The sequence below is a fragment of the Morone saxatilis genome, unplaced genomic scaffold, assembly GCF_004916995.1.
Source record: "Morone saxatilis isolate NCDOM2014 unplaced genomic scaffold, NCSU_SB_2.0 Contig19, whole genome shotgun sequence".
Classification (NCBI taxonomy): Eukaryota; Metazoa; Chordata; class Actinopteri; family Moronidae; genus Morone; species Morone saxatilis.
This window is the reverse complement of record NW_023339751.1, coordinates 16,793,166-16,807,476: the sequence shown is the minus strand read 5'-3', so window position 1 is coordinate 16,807,476 and position 14,311 is coordinate 16,793,166. Positions and strand designations below refer to the sequence as shown.

Sequence of the window (14,311 nt, the reverse complement as noted above, 5' to 3'; positions counted from 1 at the left end):
ACACACACACACACAACATCCATGAGACAGTTAACAGTTTCACCCCTTCCTTCCTGAGGCTGCTCTCTTGTGGTAACAGCCAAAAAGGGAAAAGTTTCCACATAACCTTACTAGAAGTAGCCCGTCATTTTCATTGGCACAATTCTGTTCATAGACCTGTAACAGACTTCCACAAACACAACCTCCCCGCAAGCCCATAGAAAGAGAGAAGAGAAACACTTTCCTAGTTGTGCTTTGCTCTGCCCTGTTTATTGTGCTTGTTTATTGTCATTTTGCTTATGTTGCATTTATGGAATTTCCAGCATGACTCAATATGTCTATACTCACACACACACCCTCATAAAAGCGTAATAACTATATATGTCATTACCTCCAGCTGTGTGTCCCTCTCATCCACCAGGTGTTTGAGGTGGAAAGCCAGGTTTCTGGAGAGGCTGTCCAGGTCCTCAGGAGGCATTTCCCCACTTTCCAACCACTGTAGGTCCACTACATTCTCCGGATTATGAGTCACCTTAAATCACAAACATTATATCATCAAGATTTTGTCGCCTGATGTAAAATGTTGTTCAAAGGTGCATTCAAATTATGCGTTCCAAAGGTAGTCTAGGAGGTTAAATATCTTAATTATTTCCAGTTTTGTCTACTATGCAGGAGAATTACCTCTTGGATGTGGGATGCGATGGCAGCTTTGGTGTCAAAATCCAGAGTCTGGATACGCTCAATGTACTCTTCCTTCTTCTCGCACTGTAGAAGTGGCAGGAAGGTAGAAGAAAAGAAAAGAGACTTTAGAGAACTTAAAGTGTTAAATGGGTTGGAGGTCAACTGGAGGTTAGTAGACCAACACTACAGACACCAGGCAGAACTGCTCTGATGTACAGATTTTCAGGAAGCAGTAGCTGTGTTTAGGAAAGTAGTCTAGTCTTCAAAAACTTTATTATCTGGAGCAGACAAAGATCATTTTCCTCTCATGCTGGCTGTAGATGAGATTACAACAAAAATGTACATGTAGATGTAAGCTCTCTTTCACTGTGTGCTAATTCTTACCAAGCAGTTGCTCACATGAATTCAACTATGGTGTACTATCCTAAAACAATAGAGCCGGTGAAAGGTCAATGGTTGTCTGAAAAGCAATGAGTAAGAGCTGAATGGGGCTTTGTCACAAGACAGGAAAGGTCTGCTACACCATTCATTACAAAGCATTAGCTGTATGATAGAGTTAGAGTTCATTCCCTTTATCAAAGGGAGAAAATGGCTGTAATCAAGGCAGGCTGAACCTTCCACAACGATAACGAACATTTCAGCAACTATTTTGTTTGATTGCCGTCTGTTATGAACTTGCTTGGTTCATGCTCTTTGAAACTTGATTTACATGTGAGGTGTGTAAATGTTTAAGTGGACTAAACTGTGCTCTTACCTGGACAGCACAGCCTAGTAGCAGCAGCAACAGTTTTTTCATCTCCTCCAGACCTTGCTCTAAGAAAAACAAAGATACAGAGTATTATGACTGCAGCCGAAACACTTATGGTATGTCTGCATAAGACACAAAACAAAATGACTGTCAAAACCAAACAACGATTCCAGTTCTGTTTTGTTTCTGTCTTGTCCGACATTCTGTTCAACCAGCTATTGTGGTTTAAAATGGCATAAAAACACACAGACGTTGACGAATAAGTTCTACTGACAGATGTTTAACTGACAGCTGTGGAAACCTTTGCCCTGAGCACTTCACCGCAAAATGAGATATCTGGTGAATGATGGAGGGTGGTAACTAATAATGAGGTTTATATTTGTAAATCCCCTCTTTCCATTTAGGTTTTACAAAGTGCTTTGTAGCAAAACATTGTATTTTTCAAATACAGCTATAAAATTAATCCAGGTAGTGTTTCCTTGGCAGCTCTATGCCTACTCTGGCACATGTTTAAATTTATTTTCCTATAAAAAACAAATCAAGATTTAGTAGGTCACGGTTCTACTTTTCCACATTTGCCTCATTTTGGGGTAGGAAAAATCTTTCATCTATGTCCCATTTAATTGGTATTGACATACCGATAAATTAAATTCTTAACTAATTACAATTCCCCCCCTAATAAAACTCCTTCCTGTAGTTATAGTGCCACAGTGTTTTCCGCAGTGTAGTGAGCTGGCAGGATGAACTTCCAGTACTCCTCCACATGTCAGGACATATTGTCAGAAACTGCTGAAACCCACAAGCAGCTGCTGGCACCCTCAACAGGCCTGAGCTCATCTGTGGGATTTGGGGCTGAACAACAGTAAACCAGGTGGTGTATGTGTGTGTTGCACTGACTAAGTGGTATGGTATATGCAAGTTGCGTGCATGTGTCTGTCTATACTAGGAGTGTGTTTCCCCTATTTGGAGCAGTGTGTGTGTGTGTGTGTGTCTGATAAGCTAGATCATCATGTGGCCCAGGGGGTAGTGAGTGCTAACACTGTCCGGCTCTAATAATAATAAATCCAGATTAGTGACAGCATGTTTTCTGTGTAGGGTGGTCTGTTTGCCTCTCAGTTTAATGGGCCAATCATCACAGCAGGAAGAGCTAAGCAGCAGACATACAGAAAGACAATTATGATCTATGGTTTTACTTTCCAAATTATTTAAAATTAAATCAAATTAGATGAATAAAACTATTTCTGGTTAATTAAATCCCCCCAAAAATCTTTTAAAAAATGACTGCTGGAGATAGGAGTCCAATTGTCTTAGTAGAGCACCAGTTGAGAGAGCGAACAGACAACCAGGCAGTTCCTTTGGGAAAGCTCAGTCTACCAAAACAGAGTGGGCCCCACTGACAGGACCTATCCATCAATTTTACAGAATCCTCCACACAATCAAATCAATCTCCCTTCTCCGGTTCTTCTTGAATCAATAGGGACACACAAGTCGATGCATTATTGAGCAAAAGTGACCTCCATGTGGTCATGATGTGTGTGAGGTTAAATCATCTCTTAAGTGTGAGACCAATATTACACTCATGGCAATTAATAGTTGAGAAACCAGGATCAGCCAGCAAACCTGCTGCTGTGCTGCTCTCTATAGACAAACTTTTGACCGTGACGTGCTTTTGGCCCTGGCCCAGTCAGTGATGTCACAAAAGGTTGCCTTACAGCTGGTGGAAAACTGAAGCTTAGCGGCAGCTGTTTTCCACTTTGTGATTTCACTGTTGAGCTACCCATTAAGACTGGCTAATGTTTGGATGTTTCTATCATGATATGGAAATTCAGCTATAATTACATTTGTTCTGTACTGCTGCCAAAGAAAGACAGTTAATTTTGTTTTTCTAGGTCTTAGGAAAACTTTCCAGCTGCTGGGTAAGACATCACATGTTGATCTTGTTCTGTTCAAAAAGTCTGAATGTACAGGTAATGGTGTCAGTATACTCCAATAGAAGTACTTGTCAGATTGTTGAGCAGCATCTGAAACCCACTCTCCCCCAAATGAAGACATTAGGTTCTTGCATGTCAAGTATTTTGTCAACCAAGGACTTGTTGTGGCAAGTGATGGTGTGCCCTGATTCAAGCGGATGTCACTGTTTTGTGCTTAGTCAGTACAAAGGTACAAATTGTTGAAATTTGTAAGCAGCACCCGCATTCACGATGTAAGGGGAAATATTAAGCATATAAAGGGAATATGAGCGAATATGGGCCTGGAAGGATGACGGTAGCTAAAACTTAATTCTCACAGCTGCAGGGCTTAATGGTACCCTATTAGAGCCATAGGAACGTATTCTAGTCAGGGAAGGGATTTAGCTCAGCAAATCTACTGGAGCAACGTAGGAAAGATAAGGGACCTCGCAGTATAAATAATTTATACAGCTAGTGAGGGAGAACAAGAGGGAGAAACGTTAAGAGGGAGAGATGAAAGGAAAAGAGACAAAGCACCACGGAGCACAAGCAACACAAACACAAGGAAGGGATATAGAAATAGGGAAACCAAGAGAGAGAAAGAGAGCAGGAGGAAGGCAAAGAGGCAAGGTTGAAAATAGAAAAGAGAAATCTCCCTGCAGCAGCAACATCAGCAAGGAGGCACTACCCGTGTCTCTGCTAGCCGCATCTTTTCTCTATCCCTCCCTTCTTACACACACACACACACACACACACACACACACTTACTACATCTATCCATTTATTCTCTGCAGCACACATCCACCCATCCTTCCTTCCTTCAACATTGTTATAAATCATCTGCGCCTCCCGAGTGTTTGCAGTCACTCATTTAGGCTTCCTTTTTCTCCTCCTTTCCTCCCTCCCTGCTTTATCCTCTCGGCAGGAAACAAGGGGTCAGACGGACAGTGACTAACCCTTCTTCCTGCAGTGCCATTGTTAATCTGTGTGTGAGGATGTGAGCGAATAAGAAGAAAAAAATGTGTCTGCGTGCATGTGCAATCAATCGCTACAAACCTCTCCTCCGCCATGATGAATACAGTCACTCAGGAACCCGATGACTTGCATGCCAGTGGTAATACTGGTACAAGCAATATGATATTGCTTTTGACGGCATGCCAGAGTGTATTCAACCCATATCACTGAGCGGAGGACAGGGTTGGCTGAACCTTATTTTCAGATAATTTTAGGACATTTGTGCTTTATAAGGCAAGATAGTGTGTCAAGTGACATCACAGACGGAGATCCTGGAGCCAAGGTCAGTCTCATGAGTAACCAGTCACGCAACCCCAAGTATGCCTTTACACAAAGAACACTGAACTGGATAAAGCTGATCATAAAATCAGAAACATTATAAATAAATTCAAATTAGCATGTTTTCCTGTTTATCCGCAATCCAGGATGTGTCTTACACGCACATAAACACAAACATTTCTGTCTATTCTATTCTTTCTTATCCAGACACTGGACACTGGTGAAAACAGGCTGCATAAACACACCAAACAGTCGCCTCCACACGGAACAAAAATAGCAGGCCTGATCAACTGTCAAGCCCCTCATTTTATGCTTTGTGTCAGCTGCCAACAGTGGCCCTCCAGTTGCTGCTACAGTTAAAATGATTTCTGCTCACTGAGGAGGGCTTTCATCTAAAACCATGTTTTGACTCATCTCATTCATTTGTTCATAATTCATTCATAAAACATATTTACAAAAGATTTGTATACAGCAGTCTGTCAACTGTGCATACCTCTCCTTCAGTGGGAGTAGTGGATCTAATGTTTTTGTAGTCAATCACTGTTGCAGGCATTTATGTTATTTAATTCTGTCTGCAAGAGACTTTAGTGAAGCAGCTACAGACCAGCAAATACATCAATCGGTTTGGGGTCACAGTAACACTGATAGAAACTTTAGTTTTTAAAAAGATCAGACCAGATCATTGCTGAAAATTCACAGGCTTCCAGACAGACTAAACAAAGGAGGTAGTGTGTGTGTGTGTGTGTGTGTGTGTATCCCTGTGCGTGCATATATAAAGGCAGACTAAGGTAAACCAGAGCCTTGGGGGCTACTACAGTGAATTCCCACTGTTCACTGTTTTGAAGACACTCCTCCCCCATCCACCAACTAAAACGCACACACGTGCATGCACTCACACACACACACACACACACACAGAGTCATCCCCAGCCCCCTAATGAGAGCATAATAAAAGCCACATGGCCAATGACTTTCAGCTGGCAGCCTCTGAGCCAGAGAGCCAGACTCTACAGCCACCACTGGTCTGACTGACTGACTGATTATCTGACAAGCTAGAGGGTAAAGGGCAAAAGAAACCCTGAGGAATGCAGTCTAATGCTTTCTGCCTGCTCTGGTCCACTGGCTCGGAGCTGACCTCCACTCATCTGCATTGGGTCAACTTAAGTATTCACTTAATATTCACTTCAGTCGTGTGTAAGGCTGCTGTGTCTGCTGTAGATCTTCAAGGCGCTTTACATAACAGTAAATCTTCAGAGATGTACTGCTGTGAAATTAGCTGGGATGCATTCAAACAGTAGACGATATTTTGGGAGTTCTGTTCATGAAAGAATCCCTCTTGGCTTCACATTGACTAGACTGGCTCATTATGGGAGAAAGCACGGGGAAAAAACCTAATAAAAAGCCAAAAGAAAGCTGTTTAAGAGCTATGACGTATGCTGCAGATGGCCGTTATCAGTAGTAGCTGAACTAATATTTTGAACAGCCCATTGAAAAAACACTTTATCGTAGGCCTGCACAATTAATCGAAATATTATCAAAATCGCAATGTGGCCAACATGCAAATTGCAAAAGAGCTGTAATGTTTTATACAGCAATAAACTAAAAACTAATGGATCCTGTTGAGTGTTTGGCTTTGGTCTTAAACAATGGAAACTTGTTTTGACTTTGGCAGGGCCATGGCAGATTTTTTGTTTTCCCTAAAAGGTAAATTAACAACCAGGTTATGCTTGCATGTAACAGAAACGCAGTCAAACACAACAGCGCATACAAATGTGTGCTCACTGCAACCTTATTGTTCATTTATTTACCCTTCATGGCTGTGAGGGCGTATGGAAATCAAACAGTAACCGTGACCATTGAAAAGTGATGAAAACCCAAAAATAAAGAAAGTGTGATAAAGGCAGCTGAGGGAGGACAGGGATTTGGAAGCCATTTCATCTGCTTAGAAAGGTAAATATATCTTTCAACAAGCTCTGGCAGCTGAGACTGGACACAATTCCTGATTGTTTCATTTGCAGGGATGTACACAAAGGCTAAAAATATTTGTATGGACACTCTTTTCCAAAATTAAAAACAACTAACAACAACAACGACCTTGCAGTGGTTTTAGCAAAAGGTTTTGCACTGGGGTGGGAGGCATTTTTTCAATCACATAGATCTCCTTTTACCTACATAAACCTTTTTTTATTTCCACAGCCAGTGTGCCATGATCCTAAATGATGGCCTGCTATGATTTATCTCCTCTCGTCAATGGTTTCATCAAGGTCACACTGGAATATCAAGTAGCACTTGGGGCTGCCAGGTCAAGCTGCTCCAAAATGTTTTCATGAAATGAAAAATGAAATGCACTACGGTTGCTTAAAGGCTGCTTCAGACATATCAAATACCACGGCTGGGATCAGAGGTCAAAGCTCTGCTACCAAATGGTTAAATTAATTTAACACCTCAGGTAATAGAAGTCTACAGATTTGGCCTGCCTTCGTCTTCTTCATTAAGCCATGGCAGGGAAGTTTTATGGTGTGGTTTACTTTAAACTGCTTAAGTAAAGGACATAGTGACACTATTAATCAATTCGACTAATGGCAGAAGTGTAATTATGCTGCTCATTCTTAGGAATTACTTTGTAATAATCTTTAGATGAAATATGATTATTTAATCTTTTTCTAGTATGTTGTTTGTACAATAATAGCGCAATAGTTGCATTATGGTCACCAGTAAATACATTTTAAATGCTCTAGTTTAGTCTGTTTGTGTCTGAGAGGTTAAAGTTATTCTAGTTGGTCTCTCAATTTTCTGAGTCAAATGAAATTCATCTATAATGTCTTTTTTTTTTCTTAGGCTTTTTACTGCATTTTTTGCTTCCCAAATGTATGTTAAAGTCACCCATTAGGATTATCTCCTCCTTATAAATCACCTTTTCTGAAAATGGTATGCTAGTATTCATAAAACATGCTGTCAGGAGATATTGGTCTGTATATGGCTATTGTAATAAAAGGACATATTTGGGGAAGCCATATGCCCAAATGCTGCTATAAGCTTGTTCTTGAAGCAATCAGGTAATCTGTCCATTTCCCTTCACCATGGCACTAACATTTTTTAGTTTCTTCTGTTACGTCCCCTTTATTTCTGCAATCATGTCCAATTTTTAATGGTGTGGGTTATAAATGACAGTCAAGAGAAAGAGCTCATTATTTAGCACATGGAGAAACAAAAGAAGAGAAGTGGCTGGAAATCTACAGTCAAAAAGAAAGTCTCTTGAAACATCAAAGCAATGGATAATTAAAAAAAGGTCTGAATTTTAATTAAGTGACAAAAGGATTGCAAAATTGCATGTGTCCTCCTTCTGAACTGTATGCACGCTTTCTGCCCCTGTGATTCAACTAGAAGAATGTCTTGGAACAGTTATGAATCATTTCTGTTTTGCTTTTGTTTAGAGGCCAAGGGCACTCAAATTCAAACCTGCACAGTATTTGTCAAAGCATTGTATAATGCTGCGGTTGTGTTGTTTAGTACATTGACACTTACCAGACAGAGGGTTGCGGCCCAGAACCAGCACATTTGGCAAAGGCATCATCACCAGCTGCTGGAGAATGTCCTGTTACACAAAGAAAAAGACACAATAGTATTTAAAAAGAAGTCTGGATATGAAAATGAATAGATACAATTTACATGACCCAGATAACTTGATTTAATTATACAAAAAAAGAGTCTTTGAGTGCTCGATTTTGTCACTAGAAGTGTGCTTGGTCAACATGTCAATGGAAGATTCAAACACTTAAGCTATAGTTTACATTTGATTGTTTAAATAATTCACATGTGTACAGAGGCTAAGAGAGCAGACATTTTCGGTGCAGATCACCATTTAAAACAGCTTAGACATTACAGTAAGAATATAACACTAGAAAGATGATCACCCGGGCTTTGACTTTGGCTGCGTAAAAGGCTGAAGATGTTTGATTGAGATAGAGTGAAATTGTGATTGGTAATAGTAATAGTGAGTGGTATGCCTAAAGTGTAATTCTGAACATTGTAACAGTGTGGGTGAGGGTAAGTCTTAATTATGATTATCAAAACAGCATCAACCTCCTATAGTGGACAAGAGTGATATTCTCATGTGCATTGGTGATGTCATTTAGAGTGTGTGTGTGTGTGTGTGTGTGTGTGTGAGAGAGTGAGAGAGAGAGAGAGAGAGAGACATGATGCAAGTGACGGTGGTATTTATGTGGGTTAAATTACTGGTGTGGGTTTTGCCGCAGGGCCCCCTCCATTCACATGTCAATCATCAAAACCAAAAATTAAACCATGAGCTGCAATTTACAGCACTCATGCAGACGCATGCACCAATATGTACATGTACACACATACACAGACACACACGGTGAGTAAAGGATGGGCAGAATGTAATTAATGTTGATGTTTTGATTCAAAGTCAAATTACCAAATCATGGGCACAAACAAGTTACTAGCAACAACAAATTACTTACATTCATGTTTTGGCATAATTGTATAGCCTGATCTTGCAAGATGCAAAATGAATTTGCTTAAAAAAAACAGCCAGGTTAGACATTTGGTATGATAATGCACTATAAATTATTAGGGATGCAAATATCAGAGATAACCAATGTTAAAAATTATTTGACCGATAGCTGATGCCAATACCGATGTATTTTGGTTGTTATTTATCCACCTTTTTGTGCCGGGAAACAAAGAAATCTACAAATATAAGCATCTATGCCTTATTGCCACTCAGTCCGTTTCTCTTCTGCCAAGTGAGACCAGCCGCTCGCTGTCTGTGCTGCTGCATGGAGCACATAGATGTTTGCATGCAATTTGTTCCAGTGCTGGAAAATGGATTTGATGAATACTCAAATATCTGAGTTGGAAATAACCAGCACAACATTTAGCTAGAGCATTACTGATGTGACACAGCAGAGAAATATCAGTCACTGATTTCAGTGAATACCATCTTATTTTCCAATAGGCCGATGTCAGTCAACAAAGCGAATATTGGCCAATACCGATGTTCGGCCGATATACTGGTGCATCCCTGGCTATGACTCAGCATCCTGCCAAAACATTTGTATAGGTCTAACCTTTAGAGCAGTATAAACTTAGTCCAAATAACAGTTGTGTTGAAAAGAAAGGCTGGTTTCTTTAAGCAGAAAGGACATGAAGGTCAGCTAACGTGAATATTTCATATCTACCTGACGGCAGAAAGTAGTCTGAACTTATCGACCCCGCGGTTCCACTATTCTATGCAGGTTACTGCTGATGTCATGACAAAGAGGCTTATATAAGTAAGGGGGTTTGGAAAAGCCACCCCCACTCCCTGCTGTAACCATCTGCCCTATACATATTGCATTACCTCATTGTGGAGGTAAAGGGGGACAGAAACTCTGATGTCATTTGGTGGTTTTGACTGGTTAAAAATAAGGCTACATCTGTTCTTCTTTCAACTGCTCTCAAAATAATCAAGAAGCTAAGTTGACTGATGAACCAAAGAATTATATTATTATTGTATACCTTACATGCCATGTAATCTGCTGAATTGTAGAAGCACAAGTGCTGCAGGGATATAAAAAAGAAAAAGGGTAAACCACGGCCTCTTGCCATTGCTAATGCCAAGCCAGAAGGAGGACGTACTTAACAGGATAATCTTTATGTGTCATTAACTTCAACAAGCAATGTATTATCTGTCTCACTAATCAGGAGAAAGATGCAGAGCTGTTGTCTTCGTCTGAGATTTAACACCCAACCCTGAATGAATCAGCTTCTGCCTGACAGCCCCTAGCCTGATAATTATTGGTCCTTGGCCAATATAACCATAGGTGTGTATATACACATCATGCAAACATTTGAAAATGTTTTCTAATTCCTAGCCTGCAGTTTTAACAAAATGTCAAATCTGCATTCTCTCTTCCAAGGTTTTCTTCCACACCATGACTCAGTTCCTCTTTCCTCCCATATACCTGTGTTTGTACACAATGTGCTTGTTGTTTGAAGAACCTACACGCGTCATTGTTTCTCCATGTCAAGGGAAATTTATTCAGTGCAGTCGCAAACACAACTTCAGCTATATCCTCCTTATCAGAGCTCGCAGCAGAGGCGACTGACTCCTGTGGTTGTATAAACCTCTGTCGGCTGTTTGATTTGATGCAGAGACAGAAACCCCTATTGGTTTACAGAGGAAGATGTGGAGAATGGGGTGGTAGATTTCTAATGCATCGCTCACATCTGGTTTCAAGGAGATAGTAGCATGGACAGACAAAGAAGGACCTGAAACATGAGGTTGTGTATCACTGTATTGTAGTGTTTTTAGTGTTTTTATGATTTCGTCCACCCCTGTGTTGATGATAGTTGGTCCAGTTTTACAGGTCACTCATGAGGTGGAGATTACTACGTTATGTCACTCACTCACACTCAATAATGTATTTTATATTAAAAAAATGTATATAAACTGACGTTCAGCCACTGTTACTAGCTCAAAAGCGTGGGTGGGACTTGTCGGTGGTGATTAGACCACTGACCCAAACTGCCCTGTCTGTCTATCATTCTGTTTACACTGGTGTATGGGGCACGCAGGGAGAGGGATTAGGGTGTGTTATGACTGTATCCTGAACAAAAAAGCCGGCCATTTCCAAACCTGTCAACAGAAAATTAATGAGACTATTACCTTTTCAGATATGCAATTAAGATCTTGTATTCAGAGTGGATTGCTTTGCTCTTGTAAATAAACTCCTAAGCCTGTTCTACTCCGATATCTGTTCTACCAGCAGAACAATATAAAACCAACCAGCATATATTCTCATGGCAAAAACACTAAGAAATAAATAAAAAATTATTTATAAGAATATATGGTGACCTTGATACTGATGATGAATTATATCAGGCAGTTCCAGTCAGAAATGACCAACAGCCATAATGTCTGAGACAGATTGACCCAACAAGCGTCAGACAGAATAATCAGCGTAGCTCAGACAGCCACAGTTGGTGTCTCACAGAGAGGCATTTGGTGTGCCTGACAGCCAATCCACCATGTGCAACTCATGACAGCCGCTTTGGGCAGAATAAGCCAAGACTTGAAAGGGCAAAGAAACCAAAATCTGCATCAACAAAGAAAACTATGGCGCCTAGAGTTACCCTAATACGTAATGTCTTAGGATGCATCCTGAGTGGTGCCTTTAATCTATTTTAAAGAGAAACGGATTCCTCATTCCAAATACTTTAATACAATATCACAAGACCTTGAACTGGCTAAGAAAAACGTGCTTATCAGATGTGTTGTACATGTGCTGGTGTGAACAGTTAACTGCTCTTTGCGCTTTTAGCACTGTAGAAACTGATGAGTCGCTGGAGAGATAACTGGATCTTGAGTTTGGCAACCACACACAAACACACTTTTCTCCTTCTCCACAACCACCTGTCCCATTCCTGACCACTGCTTCCCATCACACAAACACACACACTCTCACACCTGTCCCCTTCAATGGTAGCATGTGTTTGCTGTGCAAGCACAACATTTCAGGCTGTGCTTTTTGTCCAGTCAGTCCCTTTCTCTTTTCACAATACAACTCAACTCAACTTATTACTATAGGTCCACACTGCTATGGATTCAAGCATTTATCTTTTACTGAAGAGAATTGCAGGGCAAAATCTTAATACAGGCTTCGCTTCAGTGCACTTATACATTTTTACAGTCAGACAGATATTGTATTTTTTGTACGCTTTTCCCAACTGATTAATTTCAACTGATTTCCTCTTTTCAGTTTAAGAGTCTGCAAAGGAATTATCTGTAACGAGCAGAGTCATGAGCTTAGACAACACTATGCCTATTCAGCACCACTTTTCCTTCCTTTCATTCCCTTCTCAAGGGTCCACTGAACTGCTCGTTACTTTGTGTTCCTCTGATCTGTCTGGGTGCCAGCTTGGAACTTTCTGGAAAATCCCAGAACATCATGAGCTTCTGATGCATTTTCTCTTATTTTTAATTGAAGCGTGATCGGCCTAATGCAGACTAGATGCTTGATAGATGTTCAGGCTGTCAACATCACTGTGTATTTCCTGCAGGGCACAGCACTGTCATTCCCGCCTAGTGTGCACAGAGTGCTGTGCAGCAAAGTGTAATGTCTGTATTTCATGCCATATTGAGAGGAGAATAAAAACACCACACAAACTATAGGTTTCTGACTGAGCTGGAGATGGAAGGAAACAGACAAAACAAAGAGGTACCAATAAGACATGCAAGTCCAACCAACTTGGATGCACCACTAATACAGCACCGTAAGTATTTTTCTAGTCAAATAATGTATGCACAGACTGTAGTTTAGAAATATGTGGGTACTAACATGCTTTGATGATTTGCTGCAGGCTAATAAAGCAAAGCTACAGTAGACCAATATGCTTCTTGGATTAGCTGGTGAAGGCTTAGCTCTCATCCATAAAACATGATGGACACTGCAGGAGGGAGGCCAGCCACACACTGATCATGTCATGGCAATGTGCTACAAACACTGAGAGGCATGCACGCACGCGCACGCATGCACACAGCTTTCAAATGGTAAGCTTTCCTGCCTCACAGTAGCTGTGACAGCAGAAACGTCTTTGGTTCAGTCACTATGTCACTCTCCCAATATTCACTATCTAATCATAGCCAGTTCACACATGGGGAATGGGAAATAGTTCAGTCATTGGATTTAAAAAAAAAGACAATATTCACACAGAGAGGGAGTGAATGATGAGGGAGAAAAATGGATGGGTTGGATGGAGAAAAAAAAACCCAGAAAAAGTGAAGACAGAGTAAGAGAGAGATGCAGCTTTGATTCCATCACTTCTCACTCCAGACACGCATGATTGAGCTGCCTCCTCCTCTTCTCAACATCTTTCCACCCCCCCCATCCCCCTACCCTGACACTATATTGCTGTATTATTGATTCCAGAAGGACTCACAGCTACTCAACACTGGCTCCTCTTCCATTCCACAGAGACATTTAGACAGACTGATGGAAGGCGGTGTTGGTTGAAGGGGAGCTGGTCAAACACAATGGAATTTATTCATTCAGTATTTTGTCTGAATGCATACAGCGTGCCAAGAGGTGTGGTATTAGGCGTGTGCCTATATAAACATGTTAGCCAGCGATCTTTTAGCTGTGCAGGTCTATTAAGGACTGATATACTAACAAACATATTGATCTGCCTCATCCTCCCTATGCTGTTGAGACATTTATTCTGGAAAGTTCATCTCAGACATCCTCAATTCAAACCTAAGCAAACTATATAATATAGAATATTATTCAGAGAAAATTATAGACGCAGACAAATAAAACCTAAATGATTCTGAGTTCTGATACCTGATCTATTGTCTTAAAGTGTGAGATGAATGGAGGTCTGCTGGTAGAGATAATATTCCGCTGATCTGCCAGTAGCCTGTTAGACGATGCTCTCACACAGACACACACACACACTGCAAATGTAATACATGGTCAGGGCTGTGCTGTGATAAACAGTACATGTGCTCTTACAGTAGCTATGCATGTATGTATGTGTGTACGTTTGTGTTGTGTCAGGTTATGGGGTTATAAGGCTGGTGTGTTTCTGTCTCACAGGAGCCCTTTCTGTTAAATTAGCCCTCCTTGACTCAGACTCAGACTCAGACTCAGACTCA

The 14,311-nt window shown here is 40.8% G+C and overlaps 1 protein-coding gene across 1 annotated transcript in view; it reads right to left on the bottom strand.

The window, feature by feature from the left end:
• Positions 1-14,311, bottom strand: part of LOC118329327 (girdin-like) — a gene marked incomplete in the record, with an annotated part of 71,689 nt that overhangs the window by 31,800 nt on the left and 25,578 nt on the right. Inside the window, 4 exon segments of the mRNA XM_035663451.1 lie at positions 371-511; positions 661-744; positions 1,415-1,473; positions 8,176-8,245. Coding sequence (XP_035519344.1) covers positions 371-511; positions 661-744; positions 1,415-1,473; positions 8,176-8,245 — 354 coding nt within the window.